At 33.5% G+C, this 26,989-nt stretch overlaps 2 protein-coding genes across 3 annotated transcripts; both read right to left on the bottom strand.

The window, feature by feature from the left end:
• Window positions 1-2,854: 2,854 nt before the first annotated feature.
• LOC131962899 (2-oxoglutarate receptor 1-like) lies at window positions 2,855-9,430 on the bottom strand. Of its 2 annotated transcripts, none has more exons than XM_059327997.1 (2): window positions 9,096-9,430; window positions 2,855-3,932 (listed from the first exon to the last, which is right to left on the bottom strand). In XM_059327997.1, the coding sequence occupies exon 2, from the start codon at window positions 3,918-3,920 to the stop codon at window positions 2,868-2,870; it is 1,053 nt and encodes a 350-aa protein (XP_059183980.1). In that variant the 5' UTR covers window positions 3,921-3,932; window positions 9,096-9,430; the 3' UTR covers window positions 2,855-2,867. The 2 variants fall into 2 exon arrangements, with proteins under 2 accessions (XP_059183980.1, XP_059183981.1); XM_059327998.1 differs by having other exon boundaries at window positions 2,855-3,929.
• A 2,774-nt stretch (window positions 9,431-12,204) lies between these two features.
• On the bottom strand, window positions 12,205-25,718 carry LOC131962922 (kelch-like protein 41b). The gene is made up of 8 exons (XM_059328027.1): window positions 25,572-25,718; window positions 23,479-24,006; window positions 21,900-22,364; window positions 18,938-19,095; window positions 17,857-17,964; window positions 15,908-16,093; window positions 14,469-14,615; window positions 12,205-12,560 (listed from the first exon to the last, which is right to left on the bottom strand). The coding sequence occupies exons 1-8, from the start codon at window positions 25,680-25,682 to the stop codon at window positions 12,449-12,451; spliced, it is 1,815 nt and encodes a 604-aa protein (XP_059184010.1). The 5' UTR covers window positions 25,683-25,718; the 3' UTR covers window positions 12,205-12,448.
• Between the last annotated feature and the right edge of the window lie 1,271 nt (window positions 25,719-26,989).

The raw sequence follows: 26,989 nt of genomic DNA, 5'->3' as shown, positions 1-26,989 counted from the left end.
GACAATAGAACGATAAAATAAAATACAATAAGATAAAATACAATAAAAATAAAGTTAACTGCCCGCACAAAATAAAATATGCATGTTACACATAAAATCATACCTTGGTAAGACCAGTTTACCATATAAATCAGGCTGAATTTGTTTAGTCTGAATTATTTTAGTTAACTTGGGTTGTTATAAAACAAACAGAGTTCATTTTCTTTGGAAATGAATCAATTTAAAAGTCAGACTGAGAGAAACAAGCCTGGTTTACCTGTTAAACTCACTCTGTGGCAGCTGTTCTCAACCTGGGGGTCCCGACCCCAATTGGGGTCCTTTTTCGTCATTTTGTTTCCTTTTTTTGGTCATTTTGTGTCTTTTTATTGTCATTTTGTGTTTTTTTGTCATTTTGTGTCTTTTTTTGGTCAATTTGTGTCTGTTTTGGTCATTTTGTTTCCTTTTTTTGGTCATTTTGTGCCTTTTTTTTAGGTAAATTTGTGTCTTTTTTTTTTTTTTATCATTTTGCAGTCAATTTGTGTCTTTTTTATCATTTTCTGGTCAATTTGTGTCTTTTTTTTGTCATTTTGTTTCCTTTTTTGGGTCATTTTGTGTCTTTTTGGTAATTTTGTGTCTTTTTTGATCATTTTGTGTCTTTTTTGGTCAATTTGTGTCTTTTTTGGTCATTTTGTTTCCTTTTTTTGGTCATTTTGTGTCTTTTTTTTAGGTCAATTTGTGTCTTTTTTTTATCATTTTGTGGTCAATTTGTGTCTTTTTTTATCATTTTGTGGTCAATTTGTGTCTTTTTTTATCATTTTTTAGTCAACTTGTGTCTTTTTTATCATTTTGTTTCCTTTTTTGGTAATTTTGTGTCTTTTTGGTAATTTTGTGTCTTTTTTGATCATTTTGTGTCTTTTTTGGTCATTTTGTGTCTTTTTTGGTCATTTTGTTTCCTTTTTTTGGTCATTTTGTGTCTTTTTTTGGTCAATTTGTGTCTTTTTTGGTCATTTTGTTTCCTTTTTTTGGTCATTTTGTGTCTTTTTTTTAGGTCAATTTGTGTCTTTTTTTTATCATTTTGTGGTCAATTTGTGTCTTTTTTTATCATTTTGTGGTCAATTTGTGTCTTTTTTTATCATTTTTTAGTCAACTTGTGTCTTTTTTATCATTTTGTTTCCTTTTTTGGTAATTTTGTGTCTTTTTGGTAATTTTGTGTCTTTTTTTATCATTTTGTGGTCAATTTGTGTCTTTTTTGGGTCATTTTGTTTCCTCTTTTTGGTCATTTTGTGTATTTTTTGGGTGATCTGAACTGACTGATCTGATTGTGTTCAGTGAGTGGGGGTCGCAGACAACATGCATATTAAATTGGAGGTCGCGACTCAAAAAGGTTGAGAACTCCTGCTCTATGGAACGGAGGAAAAATGTATAAAAGACTTTATTTAAACCCGTAAGACTCTGAGGTTTCCCTCATTTACCCTGACAGCAAACTTTACAAACAGTACAGATATACACATTAATATCAATAAAGTAAAATGCTGTTTGAAATGGCCAAAGCTGAAAACAGTTGCAATCAAGCTAGTAACTTTGAGAGGAAACCAGTTATTTGATGGTGTCTTATGGTTTAAATGCTTCCAATCAAGAAGATTTATTAAGTATGGAGGTATAAAGACAATATATTTAATGCTCAAAATGATAAAAGTGTTTCTGGAAATGCACACTGAACATTGTCCTTAGGTCATAGTTGGAGCTGAATATTTACACTGTTAATATATACATTAACCATAGAAACAGAAGATAAACAGTCAGTTAGTCATACGCTGGTGTTGGTGCTCTGGAGGGAAGGAAAATAAATAAAGGAGGGTTTGTTTGGAGGCTAATCTTCCCGGCAACATGAAAAATAACAGCTGGTTGGCACGTGGCTTTTGTTTACAACCTTTTAATGTTTGCAAATGCATCAATTCTTCTGAATCAGAGAAAAGCAAACAAACAAAGGCCCCGAGAGGAGATCTGTGAGTCAACATGCTCTTCTGACAGCTTTCACCTCGTTATATTTACATTCAGGGGTTGGCACGCTGAACTATTGATGTGAAGCAGATTTCCCCACATCGAGCCTGACCGAGTCAACTTTAGAGGAGGGAATCCCCACCATACCACTTTATCCTGATACTTGAGTCACAATAAGATATTATTGACATTTTAAGCATTTTGCATTAAGCACATGGTGGGTATTGATACAATATATTGGGATTTAACTGCATTTTGTGTCCACAAAATTAAATTCAATCAAGAAAACAAGCTTCACTGATAAAAAAAAAAAGGTTCTCAATCAATCAGAAAAAAAACAAACTCATTATTTCAACAACTTCCAACACAAAATCCTGACGCACAATTTATACTTTGTGTTCTGGTAATTCACACTTTTTTCTTGTAATTTAGACTTTATTTCTGGTAATTTAGACTTTATTTCTCGTAATTTAGACTTTCTTTCTTGTAATTTAGACTTTATTTCTGGTAATTTAGGCTTTTCTTCTTGTTATTTAGCCTTTTTTCTAGTAATTTAGACTTTTTAAGGTAATTTTGCAGCATTTTATCAAACTTTCCTCAACTTTATGCTTTACTGCTCTTGTTATCATAGTTGCAGTTTCTTTTTGCACAACTGTTTTTTATTATAAATATTTAACCTGTGGTTCTGTTCATCACATCATGTTGCATCTTGTTAATAAAAATATTTCTGTAAAATTTTAGGGTCTTTGTTTTTATCCTTGTGGTCTCGAAAATGGTATCGAGTATCGAATATTTTCCTGAGTATCGGTATCGAGTTGAACATTTTAGTATGGTGACAACCCTAGAGTCCAGAGAGTCATTTTGTGTCTTTTTTTATCATTTTGTGGTCAATTTGTGTCCTTTTTTTGGTCATTTTGTGTCTTTTTTTGGTCATTTTGTGTCTTTTTTTGGTCATTTTGTGTCTTTTTTGTGATGGTTTTCCTGCTGATGATGGTGTGGAGGCGGAGCAGAGAGCTGGCCTTCTTCGTCCAGGACTCCCAGTAGAAGGCGCTGAGGAACGCCCTCCTGAACTTATCTCCAGACAGCGTGTAGAGCGCCAGGTTGAAGAAGGTGTTGAGTCCCGCCAGCGGCCTGGAGACGATGTACGCCGCGTGGACGATCCGCTCCGTCTCCGTCTCCGTCTCCGTTTTGTCCAGTCGGGTTTTAATCCTCAGCACGCGCAGGACGTGATACGGCAGGAAACACACCACGAACACCACCAGGATCAGCACGGTGACCCGCCGCGCCCTCATCCTGCACGGGCTGCTGGTGTTGGGGCCCCTCGCCAGCTGGCGGACCACGCCGATGTAACACATGGAGACCACCACTAGGGGCAGCAGGAAGCCCAGCGCCGTCAGCAGCCAGCCGTACCACCACACCGTCCTCGCCGGCTCAGAGCTCGCAAAGTCCAAGCACGCCGTCCTGTTGTTGCGCTCGTCTACGGAGATGATGGTCAACATGGGCGTGATCTCGGCGCCGACCACCACCCAGACGGACAAACACGCCACGATGCCCCAGAGCTTCTGCTGCACCGTGGCGGCCCACAGCGGCTTGATGACCACCACGTAGCGGAAGACGGCGAGGCAGGTGAGGAAGAGGATGCTGCCGTACAGGTTGAAGTGGAAGCCGAAGCGGACGAAGCGGCACATGAAGTCCCCGAGGGTCCACGTGTCCCCGTTGCTGTAGTAGTGGACCAGGAAGGGCATGCTGAGCACGTAGAGCAGGTCGGTCAGCGCCAGGTTCACCATGATGATGCTGCTGCTCTGCCAGGGGCGGAGCTTCGCCACGTAGATGGCGATGGCGAACACGTTGCCCACCAGCCCCACGGAGAAGATGACGGAGTAGCACACGGGCAGGAAGTAGCACTTCATCAGGTCGTCCACCTCGCTGCAGTCGGCCATGACGCAGCTCTGCTGAGGGTGGGTTTAAAACATTACAATCAGAGAGTGTTGAGTCTTTGAGTCTGGGACGAGGCGTTCAAGGAGCTACAAGAAAACCAGAGAATCCTGACATCAAGGGGTTAAAATATGAACCTGTGCGGCTCGAAAACGGTGAAAAACAAGTCATTTTGAGTTTTTGGGGTATAAATGATGACTACAAAGTGACGTAAAGAGGGAAAATGACTACAAGGAGAGGCAAAATGACGACAAAGTCACATGAAATGACTCCAAAGAGAGGAAAAATGACTACAAAAGGATACAACATGACTACAAAGAGATGCAAAAGGACTAAAAAGTGACATAAAATAACTACAAAGAGACCACAATGACTACAAAGACATGCAAAATGATTAGATAGAGAGATAGAGATGCAAAATGACCAAAAAATGCAAAGTGACTACAAAGTGACATAAAATGACTACAAAGTGACATAAAATAACTACAAGAACATGCAAAGTGACTACAAAGTGACATAAAATAACTACAAGAACATGCAAAGTGACTACAAAGTGACACAAAATGACTCCAAAATTGCAAAATGACTACAAAGTGACATAAAATGACAACAAAAATATACAAAATGACTATAAAGACATGCAAAATGACTATAAAGTGACATAAAATGACTACAAGGAGAAGCTAAATGACTAAAAAAAAATGCAAAATGACTACAAAGATGTGAGAAGCCATCATATGTATACTCACATTTCCTTATGACTACAACAAGAGATGCAAAATGACTCCAAAGTGGCTCTAAAACGGTGGACAAACACATTTAATTCCCAATAAATCTGCGACAGTAGATCTTCCTCTGTTCTCCTCTTCCCTGCACTGTTATTTTTTTTATTGAAAAGCTTTTATCAGGAAGCAGCAGAACCTGGAAATGTTGTTTTTTTGCCAGCAGCAACTAAAAACCACTGCTGAAAGCCAACATGAAGTAGTAAAATACAGCCTTACTCTGAGAATTAATTACATGGATTTTTCCCCCTGATGATCTGAATAAGTTGCTAATTTGTGGCTGGGTGCTTTTTAGAAATAAATCTGCTAAAGAGGGTCTGAAAAGTTGATCAATCTTGCAAGAAAGAGCCAAAACATGAGGAGAGGGGCTTAAAGAGACAAAAGGTGGAGAAGGTGAAGCAGCCAAAGGCAGAATGACTCATTTAACACCTGTAAACATGTTCTACAAGCATGAATCACAAGTTACCACTGAAAGAAATCTGACCCCAGGCCTCGAAACTTAATCCTACTTTAAATCATCATCCTGCTATTAGAGTAGTAGCACTGTCACAACTTTTTTGGCACTAGGATATAGTATAAACCCAAAAAAGATGCACAATGACTCAAGAGAGGAACAAATGACTAATAGGAGATGAAAAATGACTATAAAGTGACCATAATGACTTCAAAGTGACATAAAATGACTACAACATGATGCAAAACAACTACAAAAGGATGCAAAATGACTACAAATAAATGCAAAATGACATAAAATGACTACAAAGAGACCACAATGACTACAAGGACATGCAAAATGATTAGAAAGATGAAAAAAAATGCAAAATGACTACAAAGAGATGCAAAATGATGACAAAATGATGCAAAATGGTGAGAAAATTATGTAAAATTACTACAAAAGTATGCAAAATAACTACAAAGTGACATAAAATGACTACAAAGAGACCATAATGACTACAAAGTGACATAAAATGACTACAAAGAGATGCAAAATGACTACAAAATGATGCAAAATGGTGAGAAAATGATGCAAAATGACTACAAAAGTATGCAAAATGACTACAAAATGATATAAAATAACTCCAATGTGACATAAAATGACTACAAAGTGCCATAAGATGACTACAAAGAAATGTAAAATGACTACAAAGAGATGCAAAATTACAAAGTGACAAAATGACTACAAAGAGATGCAAAATGATGATCAAAATGATGCAAAATGGTGAGAAAATGATGCAAAACGACTACAAAAGTATGCAAAATGACTACAAAATGACATAAAATAACTCCTATGTGACATAAAATGACTACCAGGAGATTCAAATTGACTACAAAGTGACCAAAAGTAAAAGTATGAACACCAAATGAGCATAAAAATAATGATAAGTGCAGCTTTAATGTTTTCAAATGATTAATTTACACGTCTTTGTAATTGATGTTCTGAGCATCCTGTCAGTTTTTACAACTCCCAATTCCTTTAAATATTTAAATACATATATACATACATATATATATAGTTGGATAAGGGAAAATAAAGTGCAAAGCAATGCTCATCCCTCTTCCCTCAGCTGTCTTATTACTGTCATGTAGTAGCTGGAGGGAGAAAGGTGAGAGCAGGACAGAAACCCAGAGAAACAAACACTAAAACAGCAGCTTGTGTCTGTCTGACAGCTCTATGGCTCCTGGAAGCTTCCTGTAATATACCGTCACTGCAATCTGCTCTAATTATAGACACATCTCATAATGATTACATGACTACAAACAGAGATGCAAAATGACTACAAAGTGACATAAAATGACTACAAAAGGATGCAAAATGACTCCAAAAAAATGCAAAATGACTACAAAGACATGCAAAATGACTCAAAAGAGAAGGAAAATGAATACAAAGTGACATAAAATGACAACAAGATGATACAAAATGACTCCGGAAAATGAAAAATGATTCAAAAGAGAGGAAAAATGACTACAAGGAGATGCAAAAGGACTACAAAGTGACATAAAATGACATAAATGACTACAAAGTAACGTGAAAAAACCTAAAAAGTGGCAAAAAATGACTACAAAGAGATGAGAAATTACTACAAAGTGACATAAAATTAAATAAAATGACTCCAAAAGGATACAAATTGACTCAGAAAAATGACTCCAAAGAGAGGAAAATGACTACAAGGAGATGCAAAAGGACTACAAAATGACATAAAATGACAACAAGATGATACAAAATGACTCCAAAGATGTGAGGAGACACATCATATGTACACTCACAACTCTTTTTGACTACAAAATGAGATGCAAAATGACTATAAAATTACATAAATGACTCCAAAGAGACTTAATGAGCACATTAAAACTGTTACATTTAGTAGGAAACTGTAGCCAGGAGCTACCTTAGAGTCAGATTGTGAAAAGAGAGATTTTAATACTCACTTGTCGTCACCGTGTCCTCATCAGAGACTCCTTCAGAGTCTCATCTCTGTTTTCACATCATCCCTGTTCCTCCCTCCTCCTCCTCCTCCTCCTCCTCCTCCTCCTCCTCCTCCTCCTCCTCCTCCAGGTAAGGGAAGGGGAACTCCAGCATAGTTTAAAAAGCCCACTGTTCTCTGCTGCTCTTCACCTTCAGCCGTGAGCTCAACGTTCCTGGTGTCATGCTTCAGCTGATAAGGCTCAAGGCTTGTTTTTCTTTCCTTTTCTTTCTCAGTTCAGGTTTCGGTCGAGTTTGCAGAGAGAAAAAGGGGAAAGCGAGTCTGGCAACACGTTTCTTTTTGATGAATTAAACTCTCCAGTGCACCTTTTGTTTAGAATAATAAAGTGAGGAGTTTCTGTGGGGCTCTTTGTTGACTCTTCTAACAGGAATGTGATTGCCTCAGTGTGACTGACTGCTGAGCTAAATCTGGCTCAGACACACAGCTGGTTTCTCATTAAAGTCAGAAGGAAGTTTAGTTTTAGGATGCGGGAATAAGTGCGTAAATAACAGTGTCATCGGTGCTTGTCAATCCCAAACATCTGGGTCAAAAACAGCTAATTATTAACATGCAAGGTTTACTGAACAAGCATCACAATGTTCATGGCTGATAACAGACACAAAACAACTATTAAAAGACACAAAACGACTATTAAAAGACACAAAACAACTATTAAAAGACACAAAACAACTATTAAAAGACACAAAACGACTATTAAGTGACTACAAAGAAATGCAAAATGACTACAAATGGACCGTAATGACTATAAAGTGACATAAAATGACTACAAAAGGATCTAAGATGACTAAAAACAAACCATGATGACTAATAAGTGACATAAACTGACTAAAAAAGGATACAAAATGACTCCAAAGACAGGCAAAATAACTACAAAATGACATAAAATGACTAAAATGTGATGCAAAATGACTACAAAGTGACATAAATTACTACAAAGGGCAGCAAAATGACTCAAAAGAGATGCAAAATCACTATAAATGGACCGTAAATTACTATAAAGTGACATAAAATGTGATGCAAATGACTACAAAGAGACAAAATGACAATAAAAAGACCTAAAAAAAACTACAAAAGGATGCAAAATTACTACAAAGAGAGGCAAAATGACTACAAAGTGACATCAATTGCAAACAATGAGTTACACAATGACTACAGACAGACCATAATGACTACAAAGAAATGCAAAATGACTACAAATAAACCAACATGACTAATAAGTGACACAAAATGACTCCAAAGAGAAGAAAAATAACTACAAGGAGATGCAAAATGATTCCAAAGAGGGGGAAAATGACTACAAATTGACATAAAAACCTCCAAAATGATGCAAAAATACTACAAAAGGATGCAAACAGACCATAAGGAGACTAGGGTTTTCTGTCCAAGTGCCATAATATGATGGTGTCCAATATTGTTTCTTCTTTAAGGTATAACATATAATATAAGTGTTTGTATATAATATAATAATATTGTAATATCACTCTATAACTACATTTCTTGAATTATTCCTGTGAAATTTTGGATCAAACTTTACTTTCATCTGTGAGGTTTTCAATCTGTATATCTTCTTTCTTCCTAATATTTCTGTCTATATATCATGCATGCAGCATGTATGCAAATGAATGGCTATTTTACAGGATTTTGGCATCCCATAATTCCAAATATATACAGTAAAAAAGTCTGAAATTCATGTCATGAACACGTGGTGACCTGGTCTTTGAGGATGTAGTGGAGTTTGCTGATAATAATTTAATTTACTTGTTTTATTGGCTTTTAAAAGCAGCATGAAAACAATTTAAATGACTATTTTGGAGTCATGCTGCCTGGTTAACGGGTTACCGTAAAGTGCAATGTAATTGCGCACAAAAATATGAGGTGCAGGTGGCGCAGACCGGTAATTAACCGTTAATCCTACCTTCAGCCAGGTTCTGCAGCTTCAGGAAGTCCACAGGTGACTCGGCGCTCAGGTGTTGAGGAGATAAAATCCATCATTGAGGTCCAAAACGTTCAAAATGTCTCTTTTTCCTCCAGGAAAGTTCAAAGTTTTAACGTCAATTAACAAGGTTAACCGTCATTCTTGACGTTTAATATGTTGTTATATATTCTAATAATCTACTTACAAGGAGGCAGAGATATAATTCTCTCAAAAACCGGTTTATTTAACCAATTAAAACCGAGAAAACGCACTAAAGTGTCGTTGTCACACAGTTTACGTTGATTTACGTCCCAACCAAAGGCCCGCCCTCTCGCCTCGGCTCCACCAATCACAGGCCGGCACTTTGACATTGACCTCCTGTGATTGGCTGAAAGATGGAAAACGTGATGCCAATAGACTGTATATAAATAAGATGATATTGCATTCAGGTGACGTCGGAATAATCTGAAATTTGAGATTCCCACTTAAAAGACACCAAAGAACTACAAAAGACGCAAAAATGACACCAAAGAACTACAAGACACAAAAATTGACTAGAAAGAGACACAAAATGACTACACAGCCGCCAAAAAGACACAAAATTACTACAAACAGATTTAAAAACTACCATAAAGAAGACGAATGACTACAAAGACAAAAAATAACTACAAAAATGACTACAAAGAGATATAAAATCACTACAAACGCTTAAGAACTACAAAAAGACACAAAAATTATTACAAAGAGACACAAGATAACTACACAGCCGCCAAAAGGACTACAAAGAGACACAAAAGGACTACAAAAATGACTACAGAGACATACAATTACTACAAAAATCACTACTATGAGACACAAATTTACTACTAAAACACTGAAGGACTAAAAAAAATGACTACAAAGAGATATACAATTAATACAAAGATGCTAAAAGACTACAAAAAGACATAAAAAGACACAAAAACTACAGAGACCAAATATGACAACAGAGACACATGAAATTACTGCAAAGATGCCAAAGGACTACAAAAAGATAAACAATGACTCCAAAAATCACTATTAAGAGACAAAAAATGACTACAAAAGACAAAACTACTACAAAAATGCTAAAGGACTACAAAGATACACAAAACAAACTACAAAAATGACTACAAAGAGATATAAAATAACTACAAACTGTGACATTTTTAACATTTTTACTATCGTGGATGATTTAGCGCCATCTAGTGGTCAGGTTGCAGATTGCAGACGTGCCTCTGTTTGTCCACTGTGGGCTTCTGTAGAAAAACGGCGATATAAAGTCAATATAAAGGAAATAATTCAGGCAGTTATACAGTATTAATAAATTCTATATCTGCCAATAGATCGCCCTGCAGCCTTCAATGCTTTTATATTTTAAATATCATTTATTTTCTTTCAGTAACTGTACCTAAAGTGTATTTTTCACATCTTCAGGATCCGTTCTAACACAGAGCAGAACAGTTTTATTTTCAGTCACAAGGCTGCATAAATTCCAACAATATTTAATAAATTACATCAGTGATTATTAATTCTAAGTGTTAATGAGTGTAATAGGAACACGTCTCTGTTCTGGAAACAAAAGAGTGAATTAAATTCAGCGTTAAATCCTCCTAAGTCTCACGTGTTACTAACCTGTTAAAGTGACTTTAAAACATGTGATAAATAATGAAGATTCATTCAGCGTGAGAATAAACTTCCTGTTGTTTCCGTGGCTTTAAAACTTGTGCGACTTTGGCGTGTTTGAAGATGATTGTGTGGCGTTTAAAAGTCAATACTTCCCCTTCTATTAACCCAGATCCGTTTCTGTGTTTAGCTGAGAGAACAAAGGATCTAGAAATATACATCTTCTTCTTCTCCGCCGGTCGCTGTAATGTCACTTTGCTTCAGATCATAAACAATCAAACAGATCATGACAAAAAATAATGTAAAAATGACCAAAAAAGACACAAAATGACAAAAAATAGATGTAAAAATGACCAAAAAATACACAAAATGACAAAAGATAGATGTAAAAATGATCAAAAATGTCAAAAAATAGATGTAAAAATGACCAAAAAGACAAAAAATAGATGTAAAAATGAACAAAAAAGACACAAAATGACAAAAAATAGATAAGAAAATGATCAAAAAAGACAAAAAATAGACATAAAAATGATCAAAAAAGACAAAAAATAGACATAAAAATGATCAAAAGACAAATTGACAAAAAATATATGTAAAATTGACCAAAAAAGACACAAAATGACAAAAAATAGATGTAAAAATGATCAAAAAAGACAAAAAATAGACGTAAAAATGATCAAAAAAGATACAAAATGACAAAAAATAGATTCCACTCATAATGGTTTTGGTTATTATGAATAAAACCATGTTAAATGTCTAGATATCAGCTCTTAAATTGAACTTTTTATTAGATATTTTTGTTGTTGTCGTTATATTTGTCCAAACAAATGAACCTTTAGTCGTACCAGACAATAAAATAAACAAGAACTTAGAGAAAACAAGGGTGGTTTAATACTTTTTTTGGGGTCATTTTTACATCTATTTTTGGTCAATTTGTGTCTATTTAGATAATTTTGTGCCATTTTTGCATCTATTTTTGGTCATTTTTTGTCTATTTTAGTCATTTTTACATCTATTTTTGGTCATTTTTTGTCTATTTTAGTCATTTTTGCATCTATTTTTGGTCATTTTTAGTCATTTTTGCATCTATTTTTGGTTAATTTGTATCTATGTCTATGTGATAAATAATGATGACTCATTCAGCGTGAGAATAAACTTCCTGTTGTTTCCGTGGCTTTAAAACTTGTGTGACTTTGGCGTGTTTGAAGATGATTGTGTGGCGTTTAAAAGTCAATACTTCACCTTCTATTAACCCAGATCCGCTTCTGTGTTTAGCTGAGAGAACAAAGGATCTAGAAATATACATCTTCTTCTTCTTCTTCTTCGTCTCCGCCGGTCGCTGTAATGTCACTTTGCTTCAGATCACAAACAATCAAACGGCAGTAAGAGGAGCAGAAGTTTACAAATGTTTATTTTACAAAAGAAATGCTAGAAATGGTGTAAACAGAGCTTTAAAGATCAATCTAAGTCATCTTCTTCTTCTTCTTCTTCTTCTTTTTTTGAACACTATGGGGACGGAGCAGTCTTTGAAGAGGCAGCAGATAAAAATCATCAGAGGAAAATTAATGTCAAAGATCAACTCGACACACAGAAACCTGAGCGAGGAGGATGAGAGGCTCGCTGGGGGAGGAGGAGGAGGAGGAGGAGAGGAGGAAGAGGAGGAGGAGGAGGTGTTGGGGGAGTAAGGAGAGAAACTAAAGCAGCTGTTTCTACAGTTTGGGCATCCTGGCGGCGTTGAGACGCATGGAGACGCAGGAGGAGCCGGCAGCGTAACGCATCTCCCTCAGCATCCCACTCCACTGCTTCTTATCCTCCTCGTACCTGAAAAAAACACACAATTAATACAACAAATCACCACTGAGAGACACAAAATTACTACAAAAACACTGAAGGACTACAAAGAGACACAAAAGGACTACAAAAATGACTACTAAGAGACAAAAATGACTACAAAAACACTGAAGGACTGCAAAGAGACACAAAAGGACTACAAAAATGACTACTGAGAGACACAAAATTACTACAAAAATGCTGAAGGACTACAAAGAGACTATTAAGAGACACAAAAGAACTACAAAGAGACACAAAAGAACTACAAAAATGACAATAGACATAAAATTACTACAAAAATGCTGAAGGACTACAAAAATGACTACAAAGAGACAGAAAATTATGACAAAAATGTAAAAGGACTACAAAGAGACACAAAATGACTACAAAAATGACTACAAAGGGACATAAAATTACTACAAAAACACTGAAGGACTACAAAGACACACAAAAAGGACTATAAAGAGACACAAAAAGAACTACAAAAATGACTACTAAAAGACACAAAATTACGACAAAACGCTGAAAAACTACAAAGAGACACAAAAGGACTACAAAGACAATGTATGAAATCACTACAAAGATGCTGAAGGACTACAAACAGACACAAAAGGACTACAAAAATGACTACTAAGAGACACAAAATTACGACAAAAACGCTAAAGGACTACAAAGAGACACAAAAGGACTACAAAAATGACTACAAAGAGACACAAAAGAACTACAAAAACACTACTAAGAGACACAAAAGGACTACAAAGACACATGAAATCACTACAAAGATGCTGAAGGACTACAAAGAGACACAAAAGGACTACAAAAATGACTACTAAGAGACACAAAATTACGACAAAAACGCTAAAGGACTACAAAGAGACACAAAAGGACTACAAAAATGACTACAAAAGAGACACAAAAGGACTACAAAGACACATGAAATCACTACAAAGATGCTGAAGGACTACAAAGACACACAAAAGGACTACAAAAATGACTACAAAAAGACACAAAAGGACTACAAAAATGACTACTAAGAGACACAAAATTACGACAAAAACGCTAAAGGACTACAAAGAGACACAAAAGGACTACAAAAATGACTACAAAAAGACACAAAAAGACTACAAAAATGACTACAAAGAGACACAAAAGGACTACAAAGACACATGAAATCACTACAAAGATGCTGAAGGACTACAAAGAGACACAAAAGGACTACAAAAATGACTACTAAGAGACACAAAATTACGACAAAAACGCTAAAGGACTACAAAGAGACACAAAGGACTACAAAAATTACTACAAAAAGACGCAAAAAGACTACAAAAATGACTACAAAGAGACAACAGAACTACAAAACTGACTACTAAGAGACACAAAAGGACTACAAAGACACATGAAATCACTACAAAGATGCTATAGGACTACAAAGAGACACAAAAGGACTACAAAAATGACTAAAAAGAGACACGAAAGGACTATTAAGGGACAGAAAATGACAAGAAGAAAGACAGAAACTTAATCCAGATCAGCAGTTAGACTCATACCATAACAAGATCATTGATATTATCCTCTTATCATGATATTCAGATGATTAAGATAAAGTGTAGATGTGTTGGGACTTTATCCTCTTATCATGATATTTAGATCATTAAGATAAAGTGTAGATGTGTGTGGACTTTATCCTGTTATCATGATATTTAGATTATTAAGATAAAGTGTAGCTGTGTTGGGACTTTTATCATGACATGAAGATGATGAAGATAAAGTGTAGATGTGTTGGGACTTTTATCATGATATTAATATTATGAAGATAAAGTGTAGATGTGTTGGGACTTTATCCTCTAATCATGATATTTAGATCATGAAGATAAACCGTAGCTGTGTGTTGGGACTCACTGCCAGACGTCGGTGACCTCGGTGGGAGCCACCTCCTTGTTCTCCATCTCCACCATGGTGAATCCTCCCACAGCGAACAGAGAACCGCTGACGCTCAGCAGGTTGACGGAGCTCCTCTCCTGAGGGAACTCTGTGAACACCTCCCACCTGAGGGAGGAGAACCAGCAGCAGCAGGAGGTCAGAGGAGGAGGAGGAGGAGCAGGAGCCTGCTTTATAGCTTTCACTGGCTCCCATCAGTCAGATCGGTCATACAGACGCCCCAGGAGTTTAATCATCAATATATATATGAGATATTATCAAATAAATAACAAAACTTTGCTACAAACTTCAGTTACATAATAAATGTATTTCTGTTAACCCAGAGCAGGATGTTAAAATTAATCTAACCATGTAGTTTGGGAACCATTTCACAATAATAATAATAATAATAATAATAATAATAATAATAATAATAATAATAATAATAATAATAATAATGTTGTTTTAAACCACAACCTTCATGTTTAGTTCATCTCCTTTATAAAACTATCTGGTAAAAAATAATAAATTACTGATGTTTTATTGCAGTTCAGTTTGGACATTTTTATATATATATAAAATAAAATACAATTCATTTTATTATTTATTTATTATTCTTTTATAGAATATTCTATATTATTATTATTATTATTATTATTATTATTATTATTAATAATAATAATAATATAATGTATAGTATGTTTTATATATATATATATATAATTTTATATTTTTTTATTTATTATTATTCTATAGAATATTCTATATTATTCTTATTATTGATTTATTTTTATATACTTTTTTTAATATGATTTTTCTGATGTGTTTTCTCCAGTAACACTGTTATTCCATGTCATATTTTTTAATCATTTATGTCACATTCAGTCTCAGATGATCTTTTCAGATGAAGACAAACATCTGACAGAGAAAAACAAAGTGTTTGTTTGTTCTGTGACGTTCAGAGACGAGTGAAGTCTGACACTGATCTTTAATGATCCTACTTGTTGGTGCTGAAGTCGTCTAAAAGTGATTTAAATCATATTTGTTGGTGCTGAAGTCGTCTAAAAGTGATTTTAATCATATTTGTTGGTGTTGAAGTCGTCAAAGTGATTTTAATCATATTTGTTGGTGCTGAAGTCGTCTAAAAGTGATTTTAATCATATTTGTTGGTGCTGAAGTCGTCTAAAAGTGATTTTAATCATATTTGTTGGTGTCGAAGTCGTCTAAAAGTGATTTTAATCATATTTGTTGGTGTCGAAGTCGTCTAAAAGTGATTTTAATCATATTTGTTGGTGTTGAAGTCGTCTAAAAGTGATTTTAATCATATTTGTTGGTGTCGAAGTCGTCTGAAAGTGATTTATTAAATGATCCTACTTGTTGGTGGTGAAGTCGTCTAAAAGTGATTTATTAAATGATCCTACTTGTTGGTGGTGAAGTCGTAGGCTTCACAGGAGTTGATGAGTCCGTCCTCGTTGACTCCTCCGGCCACCACCATCTTCCCGTTGTGGATCACTGATCCAAACATGGCTCTGGGGGTCTTCATGGCCGCCAGCTCCCTCCACTCAGCCTGCTTGTGGTTGTACGCAAACACCTTGTTCAGGGCTTTACTGTGGACACAAATTAATAAAAACATGTTATATTTATCCAGACATCTTGTTCAGGGCTTTACTGTGGACACAAACCATTAAAAACATGTTATATTAATCCAAACACCTTGTTCAGGGCTTTACTGTGGACACAAATTAATAAAAACATGTCATATTTATCTATAGATCTCTGACACATGGAGCTCAAACAATCAGCAGGAAAAGAGTGACGCATGTAAAAAAAAAAAGGAGAAGATCCACAGAAGAACCCTTCACAGAGAACCTAAACTTTGTTGCCACCAACTGATTAAATATTATCAGGAGAAGCAAACAGAAAAACAGATCCAGAAATAAAAGATAAAGTCAGTTCTTCTTGACTGGAACAGTGTCGCTTTGTAATTATTAATTAATTAATAATTCACTCATTCTACTATATCTTATAAGTATAAACTGTACATGCATGCTAATATGTGAGAAAGATTTAAAAAAATGTATAAGTGATATGTAGTTGCGTTAAGTTAAGAAAAATAATATAATTATATAAAATGACCTTCCCAAAACCAAAGACAAAAAATGTATATATATATATAAGTAAATAAATTGGTAAATAAATATATAGCATTTAAATCACAATATTTAAAGGACTAAACGTGTTTTAACAGAAAGTGGCTCATCTTTCTGGAGCTCAGAGGGATTTATATCACCAGAATATACAATTATAACATGATACAGAGCATAAATATCTAGTTTTCTCTCAGAAAGTGAACCATTCTGCCACCAGAATGAGATAAACCTATTGTGGTAGTTCCTTTAGAGACGTGATGCAGCCAAGGCTTTTACTTTATATCATCTTTAAAAGTTTGATTTAAAAGCAGCAGAACCTTGACCTGCAGCAGCTCATCTACAATATCTTTTATTACAATATATATATATATATATATATATATATAGATATTTAAATAAATAATATAATAATATAATAATAATAATAATATAATATATAATATAATATATATATATATATATATATATATATATATATATAAGTAAATAGGAAAAAAATAGATATTTAATAAAATAAAATAAAATAAATAAATAGGTATATATATATATATATATATATATATATATAAAAAACCTATAATGATAATAATAATCATTTCAGGGCTTGTTGGCTGCAAACACATTATTCTACATTTATATACATTACTCTTTTATTACAATATATATATATATATATATATATATATATATAAAATTAAATGAATTGGTAAATAAATATATATTTAATAAATATATATTTAATAGATATTTAAAAATAATAATAAAATACTATATATATATATATATATATATATATATATATATATATATATATATATAATATATATATATATAAATATATATATAAGTAAATAGGAAAAAAATAGATATTTAAAAAAATAAAATAAAATAAATAAATAGGTTTTTTATTTATATATACATATATATATATATATATATATATAAATAAAAAACCTATAATGATAATAATAATCATTTAAGGGCTTGTTGGCTGCAAACACATATTATTATTATTATTATAATAATATTGACACTTGTATGAGTTTGTGTGTTGCACAGATGTTACTATCAGTGAGTTATTTAAGGATCAATGGTGGTGGTTGTTGTTGTCTGTGGAGCCTGACAGCCTGATGGAGAACAAACAGCTGCAGCTCACACACACACACACACACACACACACACACACACACACACACACACACAGAGTGTAGTGTACTGACTTGTCGTCTGTCTTCCCTCCGATGCAGTAGACGGTGCCGCGGTGGGAGAGGACGGCGTGGCCGTGGATCTTCAGAGGAAGCTTCTTGCTCTCGCTCCACTTCATCTTCCTGCACAATTAATCATTAATCAATACTTTAAATTACAGACACAAAATTACTACAAAGAAGCCAATGGACTACAAAGAGACACAAAAGGACTACAAAAATGACTGCTGAGAGACACAAAATTACTACAAAAACACTGAAGGACTACAAAGAGACACAAAAGGACTACAAAAATGACTAAGAGACACAAAATTACTACAAAAATGACTAAGAGACACAAAAGGACTACAAAAATCTCCACTAAGAGACACAAAAGGACTACAAAAATCTCCACTAAGAGACACAAAAGGACTATAAAAATCTCCACTAAGAGACACAAAAGGACTACAAAAATCTCCACTAAGAGACACAAAAGGACTACAAAAATCTCCACTAAGAGACACAAAAGGACTACAAAAATGACTACTGAGAGACACAAAATTACTACCAAAACACTGAAGGACTACAAAGAGACACAAAAGGACTATTAAGGTCTTCAGAGGAAGCTTCTTGCTCTCGCTCCACTTCATCTTCCTGCACAATTAATAATTAATCAATACTTTAATTTATCTTCTTCCTTTAGATTCTGTCCCCTCTTGACTTTGTTACTGCCGTTTGGCCCAGAAGAACACATTTAAATGGAAATTGTCAAAGAAAAAATGGAAAATTTGTACGAAATATGAGATAATATACCTGAATTAATGTTATTATATTACTATTTATTCTTTTGTTTAGAATGTTTTTGTTGGGAAATGAGAAAAAAACAAATTTCAAATGCTTGATTGTTACTGGTGTGTTTTTTTGTGATAAATAAGTAACATTTATTCACTATAAAACATAAAAACAGCTCTATAATTACTGAATAAAGCATTAAAAGGGTGAGACACAACAAAACATGATTCATTCTACATAAAACAGCATTTCTAAGTGTTCATTATCACCTTTAAACTGTGTAAATTGTGATAAATAAGATAGTGAAGAGATAAGAGTGACTGACTCGATGTCGTAGCACATGACGCTGTCCAGAGACTCGTTGCTCTGCAGATCTTTTCCCGCCACGGCGAACAACAAGTTCTCGCTCTCTCCGATGTTGAAGAGGCAGCGAGGAGACGGCATCGGGGGCAGGGCCAGCCACTCCGACGTCAGAGGGTCCAGCTGGAGGAGGAAACTACGTTAGAACATCATAATAATAACAATAACAACATAAACATATAGATATAAGTAGGAGAGAGGGATCCACGTATCCATCACGCTCTGAAATAAAGAGACTGAAGGATCATAAACCGAGTCGTTCTGGTGGTTTTCGCGTTGGAAAACTACTTCAAATTTCTCTTGTTTTTTCTCGGTTTTATTTGCAGTTTCATGTAGTTGCATAAGTAAGAAAAATTATATAATTATTTAATAATGACCTGCACAAAACAAAGGGGAAAAATATGTACATAAGTAAATAAAAATATATTTTAAAAAAAAAGAAAAAAAGAAAAAATATATATCAGTAAATAAATATATATAATTATTTAAAAAATCCTATAATAATAATAATAATAATATATATATTTATAAATAATTATATATATATATAATTCTGTAATAATAATAAAAATAGAAACATAATAATAAAAATAACAATAAAATAATATATATATATATATAAAATATACATATAGAACTAAATAAATAAATATTTATATATCATATCATAATATAGAACTAATAAGGAAATTAAAAATAATGCACGCGCATTGTAAATGTTTGTATAAAAATAATTGGTCTTCATTCTCTTAATTTACTCTTAAAATCCTCCTGAACTTCTCGTCTCAGATGAACGTCACTTTGCATAAAAGCTCCATGAAAAAAGAGTGAGATAATTTTCTTCTCCTCTTCACCTCTTAATGAGAGCTAGTTTTGAAGTTTTTGTGGACAAAAATTTGAAGTAATTATTGTATCTGTAAACATTAGTAACTGTTTAAAGCTTCATTTAACCCAGAGGGTCAGTGGAGCTGCAGGTTAATCAGAAATCTCTAGTTTTAGTCTGTAGAGTGTAAAAATATCAGAGTGGCGTCTATTTAATCTGGATTATTTCCCGTGTTTCCTCCTGATATTGAATAAAATCAGTTCACCTGGTAGAAGTAGTTTACCTGGTAGTACTATTATTAGTATTAGTAGTATTATTACCTGGTAGAAGTAGTATTACCTGGTAGTAGTATTATTACCTGGTAGAAGTAGTTTACCTGGTAGTACTATTATTAGTATTAGTAGTATTATTACCTGGTAGAAGTACTAGTATTAGTAGTATTATTACCTGGTAGAAGTATTAGTATTAGTAGTATTATTACCTGGTAGTAGTATTATTACCTGGTAGAAGTAGTATTACCTGGTAGTAGTATTATTACCTGGTAGAAGTATTAGTATTAGTAGTATTATTACCTGGTAGTATTAAATACCTGGTAGAAGTAGTATTACCTGGTAGTAGTATTATTACCTGGTAGAAGTAGTATTACCTGGTAGTAGTATTATTACCTGGTAGAAGTAGTATTACCTGGTAGTAGTATTATTACCTGGTAGAAGTAGTATTACCTGGTAGTAGTATTATTAGTATTAGTAGTATTATTACCTGGTAGAAGTACTAGTATTAGTAGTATTATTACCTGGTAGAAGTATTAGTATTAGTAGTATTATTACCTGGTAGTAGTATTATTACCTGGTAGAAGTAGTTTACCTGGTAGTACTATTATTAGTATTAGTAGTATTATTACCTGGTAGAAGTATTAGTATTAGTAGTATTATTACCTGGTAGAAGTATTAGTATTAGTAGTATTATTACCTGGTAGTAGTATTATTACCTGGTAGAAGTAGTATTACCTGGTAGTAGTATTATTACCTGGTAGAAGTATTAGTATTAGTAGTATTATTACCTGGTAGTATTAAATACCTGGTAGAAGTAGTATTACCTGGTAGTAGTATTATTACCTGGTAGAAGTAGTTTACCTGGTAGTACTATTATTAGTATTAGTAGTATTATTACCTGGTAGAAGTAGTATTACCTGGTAGTAGTATTATTACCTGGTAGAAGTAGTTTACCTGGTAGTACTATTATTAGTATTAGTAGTATTATTACCTGGTAGAAGTACTAGTATTAGTAGTATTATTACCTGGTAGTAGTATTATTACCTGGTAGTAGTATTATTACCTGGTAGAAGTAGTATTACCTGGTAGTAGTATTATTACCTGGTAGAAGTGTTAGTATTAGTAGTATTATTACCTGGTAGTATTAAATACCTGGTAGAAGTAGTATTACCTGGTAGTAGTATTATTACCTGGTAGAAGTAGTATTACCTGGTAGTAGTATTATTAGTATTAGTAGTATTATTACCTGGTAGAAGTACTAGTATTAGTAGTATTATTACCTGGTAGAAGTATTAGTATTAGTAGTATTATTACCTGGTAGTAGTATTATTACCTGGTAGAAGTAGTATGACCTGGTAGTAGTATTATTACCTGGTAGAAGTAGTTTACCTGGTAGTACTATTATTAGTATTAGTAGTATTATTACCTGGTAGAAGTACTAGTATTAGTAGTATTATTACCTGGTAGAAGTATTAGTATTAGTAGTATTATTACCTGGTAGTAGTATTATTACCTGGTAGAAGTAGTATTACCCGGTAGTAGTATTATTACCTGGTAGAAGTATTAGTATTAGTAGTATTATTACCTGGTAGTATTAAATACCTGGTAGAAGTAGTATTACCTGGTAGAAGTAGTATTACCTGGTAGTAGTATTATTACCTGGTATTAGTAGTATTATTACCTGGTAGAAGTAGTTTACCTAGTATTGGTAGTAGTAGTGGTAGTATTAATACCTGGTAGAAGTAGTTTACCTGGTAGTAGTAGTAGAATTATTACCTGGTAGAAGTAGTAGTAGTAGTAGTATTATTACCTGGTATTAGTAGTATTACTACCTGGTAGAAGTAGCACTGCAGGGGGACGTCCTTGTTGTCCTCGTCGACGAAGAGTCCCCCGATGACGTAGAGCTGGTTCCTGAGGGACGCCAGGCTGACGTGGTTTCTGGGGACCTGCTCCGACATGGCGGCCAGGAAGCACTCGTTCTCGTTGACGTCGTAGGCGACGGCCGCCGTGTCGTTGATCATGACGATGAAGTGGCGAGCGAACATGCCGTGTCTCAGCTCGTTGTTGAGGAAGCCGGGCAGCGCGCTGGCCGCTGACTCCGCCCCCTCGCCCTCCTCGCCGCCGGCGCCGCCGCTCGGCGTCTCGGGGAGTTTCCCCTTGAAGGCGTCTCGGATCACCTGCAGCGTCTTCTGCAGCTCCGGCTCCGCCTTGATGATGTCATCAGACTCCACCTTCTCCTGGAAGAACTTCTCAGGGAGCAGGCGGAAACGCACGCAGTTAAAGGCGTCTTTCAGGACCTGGAGGAAATAATAATAATATTAATATTAATAATAAAAAAATAAACGCACGCAGTTAAAGGCGTCCTTCAACACCTGGAGAAAATAATAATAATAATATTAATAATTATAATAAACGCACGCAGTTAAAGGCGTCCTTCAATACCTAAAGATCATAATAATAATATTAATATTAATATTAATAATAAAAAAATAAACGCACGCAGTTAAAGGCGTCCTTCAGGACCTGGAGGAAATAAAAATATTAATAATAATAATAATAATAAAATAAAAAAATAAACGCATGCAGTTAAAGGCATCCTTCAACACCTGAAGAAAATAATAATAATATTAATAATAATAAAATAACAAAATAAACGCACGCAGTTAAAGGCGTCCTTCAGAACCTAAAGATCATAAACATATTAATATTAATAATTATAAAATAAAAAAAGAAATGCACGCAGTTAAAGGCGTCCTTCAGCACCTGGAGATCAGATATTAATATTATTATTAATAATAATAATAATAATAATAATAATAATAACAATAATATTAATAAAGTAAAAGTAAATAAACATATATTAAATAAAATAAATAAAATAAAATATATGTATATATAAATACATAAATATATATATATATAAATAAATATAATTAAATAAATTGTTAAATAAATATAAATTGAATACAAAAATAAATCATATAATGATAATAATAATAATAATAATAATAGTGTATAAATAGTTGAATGAATATATATTTAATAAATAAAAAAACATAATAATAAAATAATATAAATAAATAAATAAATATATATATATATATATATATATATTTATATATATATATATATATATATAAATATATATATATATATATATAAATATAATTAAACAAATAGGTAAATAAATATATATGCAATACATTTTAAAAAACATAATAATAATAATAATAATAATAATATTAAAATAATATAAAAGTATATAAAGCATATAAATAATTAAATAAATGGTAAAATAAAAAACAAATCATATAATAATAAAATAATAAAATAATAATATAAAAATCAATAAAAAGTATAAAATAATTTTCTATCCCACTATAGGGAGCCGTGACAGTGGTGTGGTGTCACCTTGACGCGCTCCTTGTCGTGGCGGACCCACGCCATCACCGCCTCGAACACCACCTCCTCCTTCTCCACGTTGACGGCGTCTCCTCCGATGATGGCGAACATCTCGTGTGGCGCCAGCTTCAGGAACTCCTCGTCCTTACAGAGCAGCTCGAAGCGGTCGGCGATGAAGTTGCGTGCGGCGACGGCGAGCCGCGGGCAGCTGAGCACCAGCCCCATCCTGAAGATGGCCATGGCGTTCCCCACCGACAGCTTCTTCTGCAGGTAGTTGACGCACACGGTGAAGACGGACGGGATCTGGAAGCGGTTGGCCACGGCGATGATGTCCTGCACGTTGTCGTCCGTCAGGTCGATCTCCGCCGAGTATAAATACTGGATGATCATGTCCAGGATGGCCGGGTTCACCTCCTCCAGCACCACCTCCTTGGTGTTCTCCGCCTCCTTCCCCTCCTCCGTGAAGAAGATCTCCCTGAAGTACGGGCTGCACGCCGCCATGATCAGCCGGTGGCACGGGAAGCTGCGGTCGCCCACCTGTAGCGACACGTCCATAAAAAGTATTAAAAATCATTTTATAGCTCACTGAAGCAGCTTGTTACAGTACTGGCACATAGTGAAGATGGCTATTTAATAAATAAAAAAATAATCATATAATAATACAATAAATATATATATAAAAGTAAATAAATATGTAAATTAATATATATTTAATAAATAAAAATAATAATAATAATAAAAAAAATATATATATATACATAAGTAAATAAAATAATAGGTAAATGAATAAATATTTAATACATTGAAATTAATCATATAATTATAATAAAAAATATTTATAAATAAATAAATAAATAGGTAAAGAAATATCTACTTGATAAATAAAAAATAAATCATATAATAATAATAATAATAATGATAATGATAAGAATAAAATAATATAAAATATATATATAATTAAATAAATAGGAAAATTAATATATATTTAATAAATAAAAAATAAATCATATAATAATGATAATAATAGTAATAAAATAATATAATATATATATATATATATATATATATAAATATATATATATATATATATATATATATAATTAAATAAATAGGAAAATTAAAATATATTTAATAAATAAAAAATAAATCACATAATAATAATTAAAAAAATCTATATATAAGTAAATAAATAGTTAAATGAATATACATTTAATAAATAAAAAATAAATCATTGAATAATAAACATTTAAAAAATATAAATAAGTAAATAAATAAATAAATAGGTAAATGAATATATATAATAAAATTTTAAAAATCATATAAACATGATAATTAAAAAAACATACGTAAATAAATAGTTCAGTAATTAGTTAAATAAATATATATTTAATAAACAAAAAATAAATCATAATAATAATATTAATAATAATAACAATAAATTAATATAAAAATATATAAAGTAAATAAATAGGTAAATAACTATATATTTAATAAATAAAAAATGAATCAAATCACAATAATAATAATAATAAAATAATATAAAAATATATCAAAGTAAATAAACAGTTATAATAATAAATAAATCAAAAATAAATCATACAATAATATTAATAATAATAATAACAACAATAAATGAATATAAATAAATATATATTTAATAAATAAAAAATGAATCATATCACAATAAAAAAAATATAATAATAATAAAATAATATAAAAATATATAAAAGTAAATAATATAATAATAATATTAAATATATATATATATATGTTAAATAAATCAGAAATAAATCATCACAATAATAAAATAATAATCAAAAAATAAATAAAATGTATAAAATCATTTTCTACCACACTAGAGGAGCTGTTAGAATTCAGCCTGGGACCTGCGGCCCTCAGACTCAGACTGGTTCCCCCCAGACTCAGACTGGTTCCCCTCAGACTCAGACTGGTTCCCCTCAGCCTCAGACTGGTTCCCCTCAGACTAACACTGGTTCCCCCCAGACTAAGACTGGTTCCCCCCAGACTGAGACTGGGTCCCCCCAGACTAAGACTGGTTCCCCCCGGACTGAGACTGGTCCCCCTGGTCCCCGGTGGCCCACCTTGAGCGTACAGTCCACGAAGCGGTTCTCGTTGAGCAGCTCCTTGAGCCCGTCCTGCAGCAGCGTGCTCTGGAAGAGGCGCAGCTCCTCCTTGATGGCGTTGGGGTCCATGGCGAGGCGGGAGGGGGACACGGCGAACCTGAGGGGGTCTGAGGAAGGAGCAGGAGGCCTCGGGTCCTCTTGGCAGTAGGTCCTGGCTGGGAAAGGCAGAGTGGAGGAAAGGTTCCCCGAGTGAAGACCCTGACATTTAATCCCAGCCCACCTCTAAAAATAGCCTCCAGCGCTGCAGGAATCTGGTGGAGGCGGCCGACCGCCACGCAGAGCAGCTGCTGTCAGACTGAAGGAAGCAACTGGACGCCCTCGCGACCCGGCCAGCCAGCCGGCTGGACGGGAGATGACGGCGTGATTCAGGACACGATGCTGTCAGAGAGACTGGAATAACCGGAGCTGTGACGGAAAGATATTCAGAGACGCTTCGTCACGTTTAAACACACAAAGATCAACTTCTCATTCAGTCTCTTCACTCCTTTATTCACTTAAACTAAATATAAAGCACTCAGTCAGCTGATGTCTATAAATACACCAACCTACAACTACTTTATGATCTTTATATCAGGGATTACAGTGGTGGGACTTTAGATTTAACATAAAAACATGATACATTTAGAGATAAAATGACTATACAGAGACAAAAAAATACCAAAAAACCCATAAAAAGATCACAAAAGGCCACAAAACAGCTACAAATAGACACAAATTACACAAAAAGACATAAAAGGATTAAAAGAGACAACATTTTAAGGTTCTTTACTTGAGTATTGCCATTTTATATAACTTTATACTTCTACCTCACTAAATTTAAGAGGTAAAATTTGAACTTTTTACTTTTTACTTTATACTACATTTATCTGACAGCTTTAGTTAGTTTTTAGGGTTTTAACATAAAAACATGATAAATTTAGAGATAAAATGACTCTAGTGAGACAAAAAACAACCAAAAAATACATGAAAAGAAGAAAAGAAACTCTAAAAAACTACCAAAAAAAAGAGAGAACACGACTAAGTTGCACAAAACATCTACAAATAGATACAAATTACACAAAAAGATGCACAAAATGTCCAAAAAAAGAGACATTTAATAACCAGAGGAGGAATGATTATATATATATTATTATATATTACGATTATATATGAGAAAGAAAAGCAGTAAATTCTGAACTGGAATCAGCCAAACGGTTATTTTTCTTGATCTAAAAGTTTCTGATAAATTCAACTGTAGATTCTACTAAAGTAACAAATTATTAAGAAAATCCACTTTTTTATATTCCATTCACATTTTCTCTTATTTCTGGTGATTTATTGGTGTTTTTATACTTTCTTTTAGGTTTTTTCCCCTCAGCTGTAATCCCTCAAAGAAA

This window comes from Centropristis striata, chromosome 24 (genome assembly GCF_030273125.1).
Source record: "Centropristis striata isolate RG_2023a ecotype Rhode Island chromosome 24, C.striata_1.0, whole genome shotgun sequence".
In the NCBI taxonomy this organism is placed as follows: Eukaryota; Metazoa; Chordata; class Actinopteri; order Perciformes; family Serranidae; genus Centropristis; species Centropristis striata.
The sequence above is the reverse complement of the archived record's forward strand: the minus strand, read 5'-3'. Positions and strand labels throughout refer to the sequence as shown.

Coding starts and splice junctions, on each gene's coding strand:
- LOC131962922 (XM_059328027.1), bottom strand. CDS start 25,682: ATGGACCCCAACGCCATCAAGGAGGAGCTGCGCCTCTTCCAGAGCACG. Junction 17,965..18,937: donor GTCATGTGCTACGACATCGA/GTCAGTCACTCT, acceptor TTAATTGTGCAG/GAAGATGAAGTGGAGCGAGA. Junction 12,561..14,468: donor GAGGTCACCGACGTCTGGCA/GTGAGTCCCAAC, acceptor TGTTTTTTTCAG/GTACGAGGAGGATAAGAAGC.
- LOC131962899 (XM_059327997.1), bottom strand. CDS start 3,920: ATGGCCGACTGCAGCGAGGTGGACGACCTGATGAAGTGCTACTTCCTG.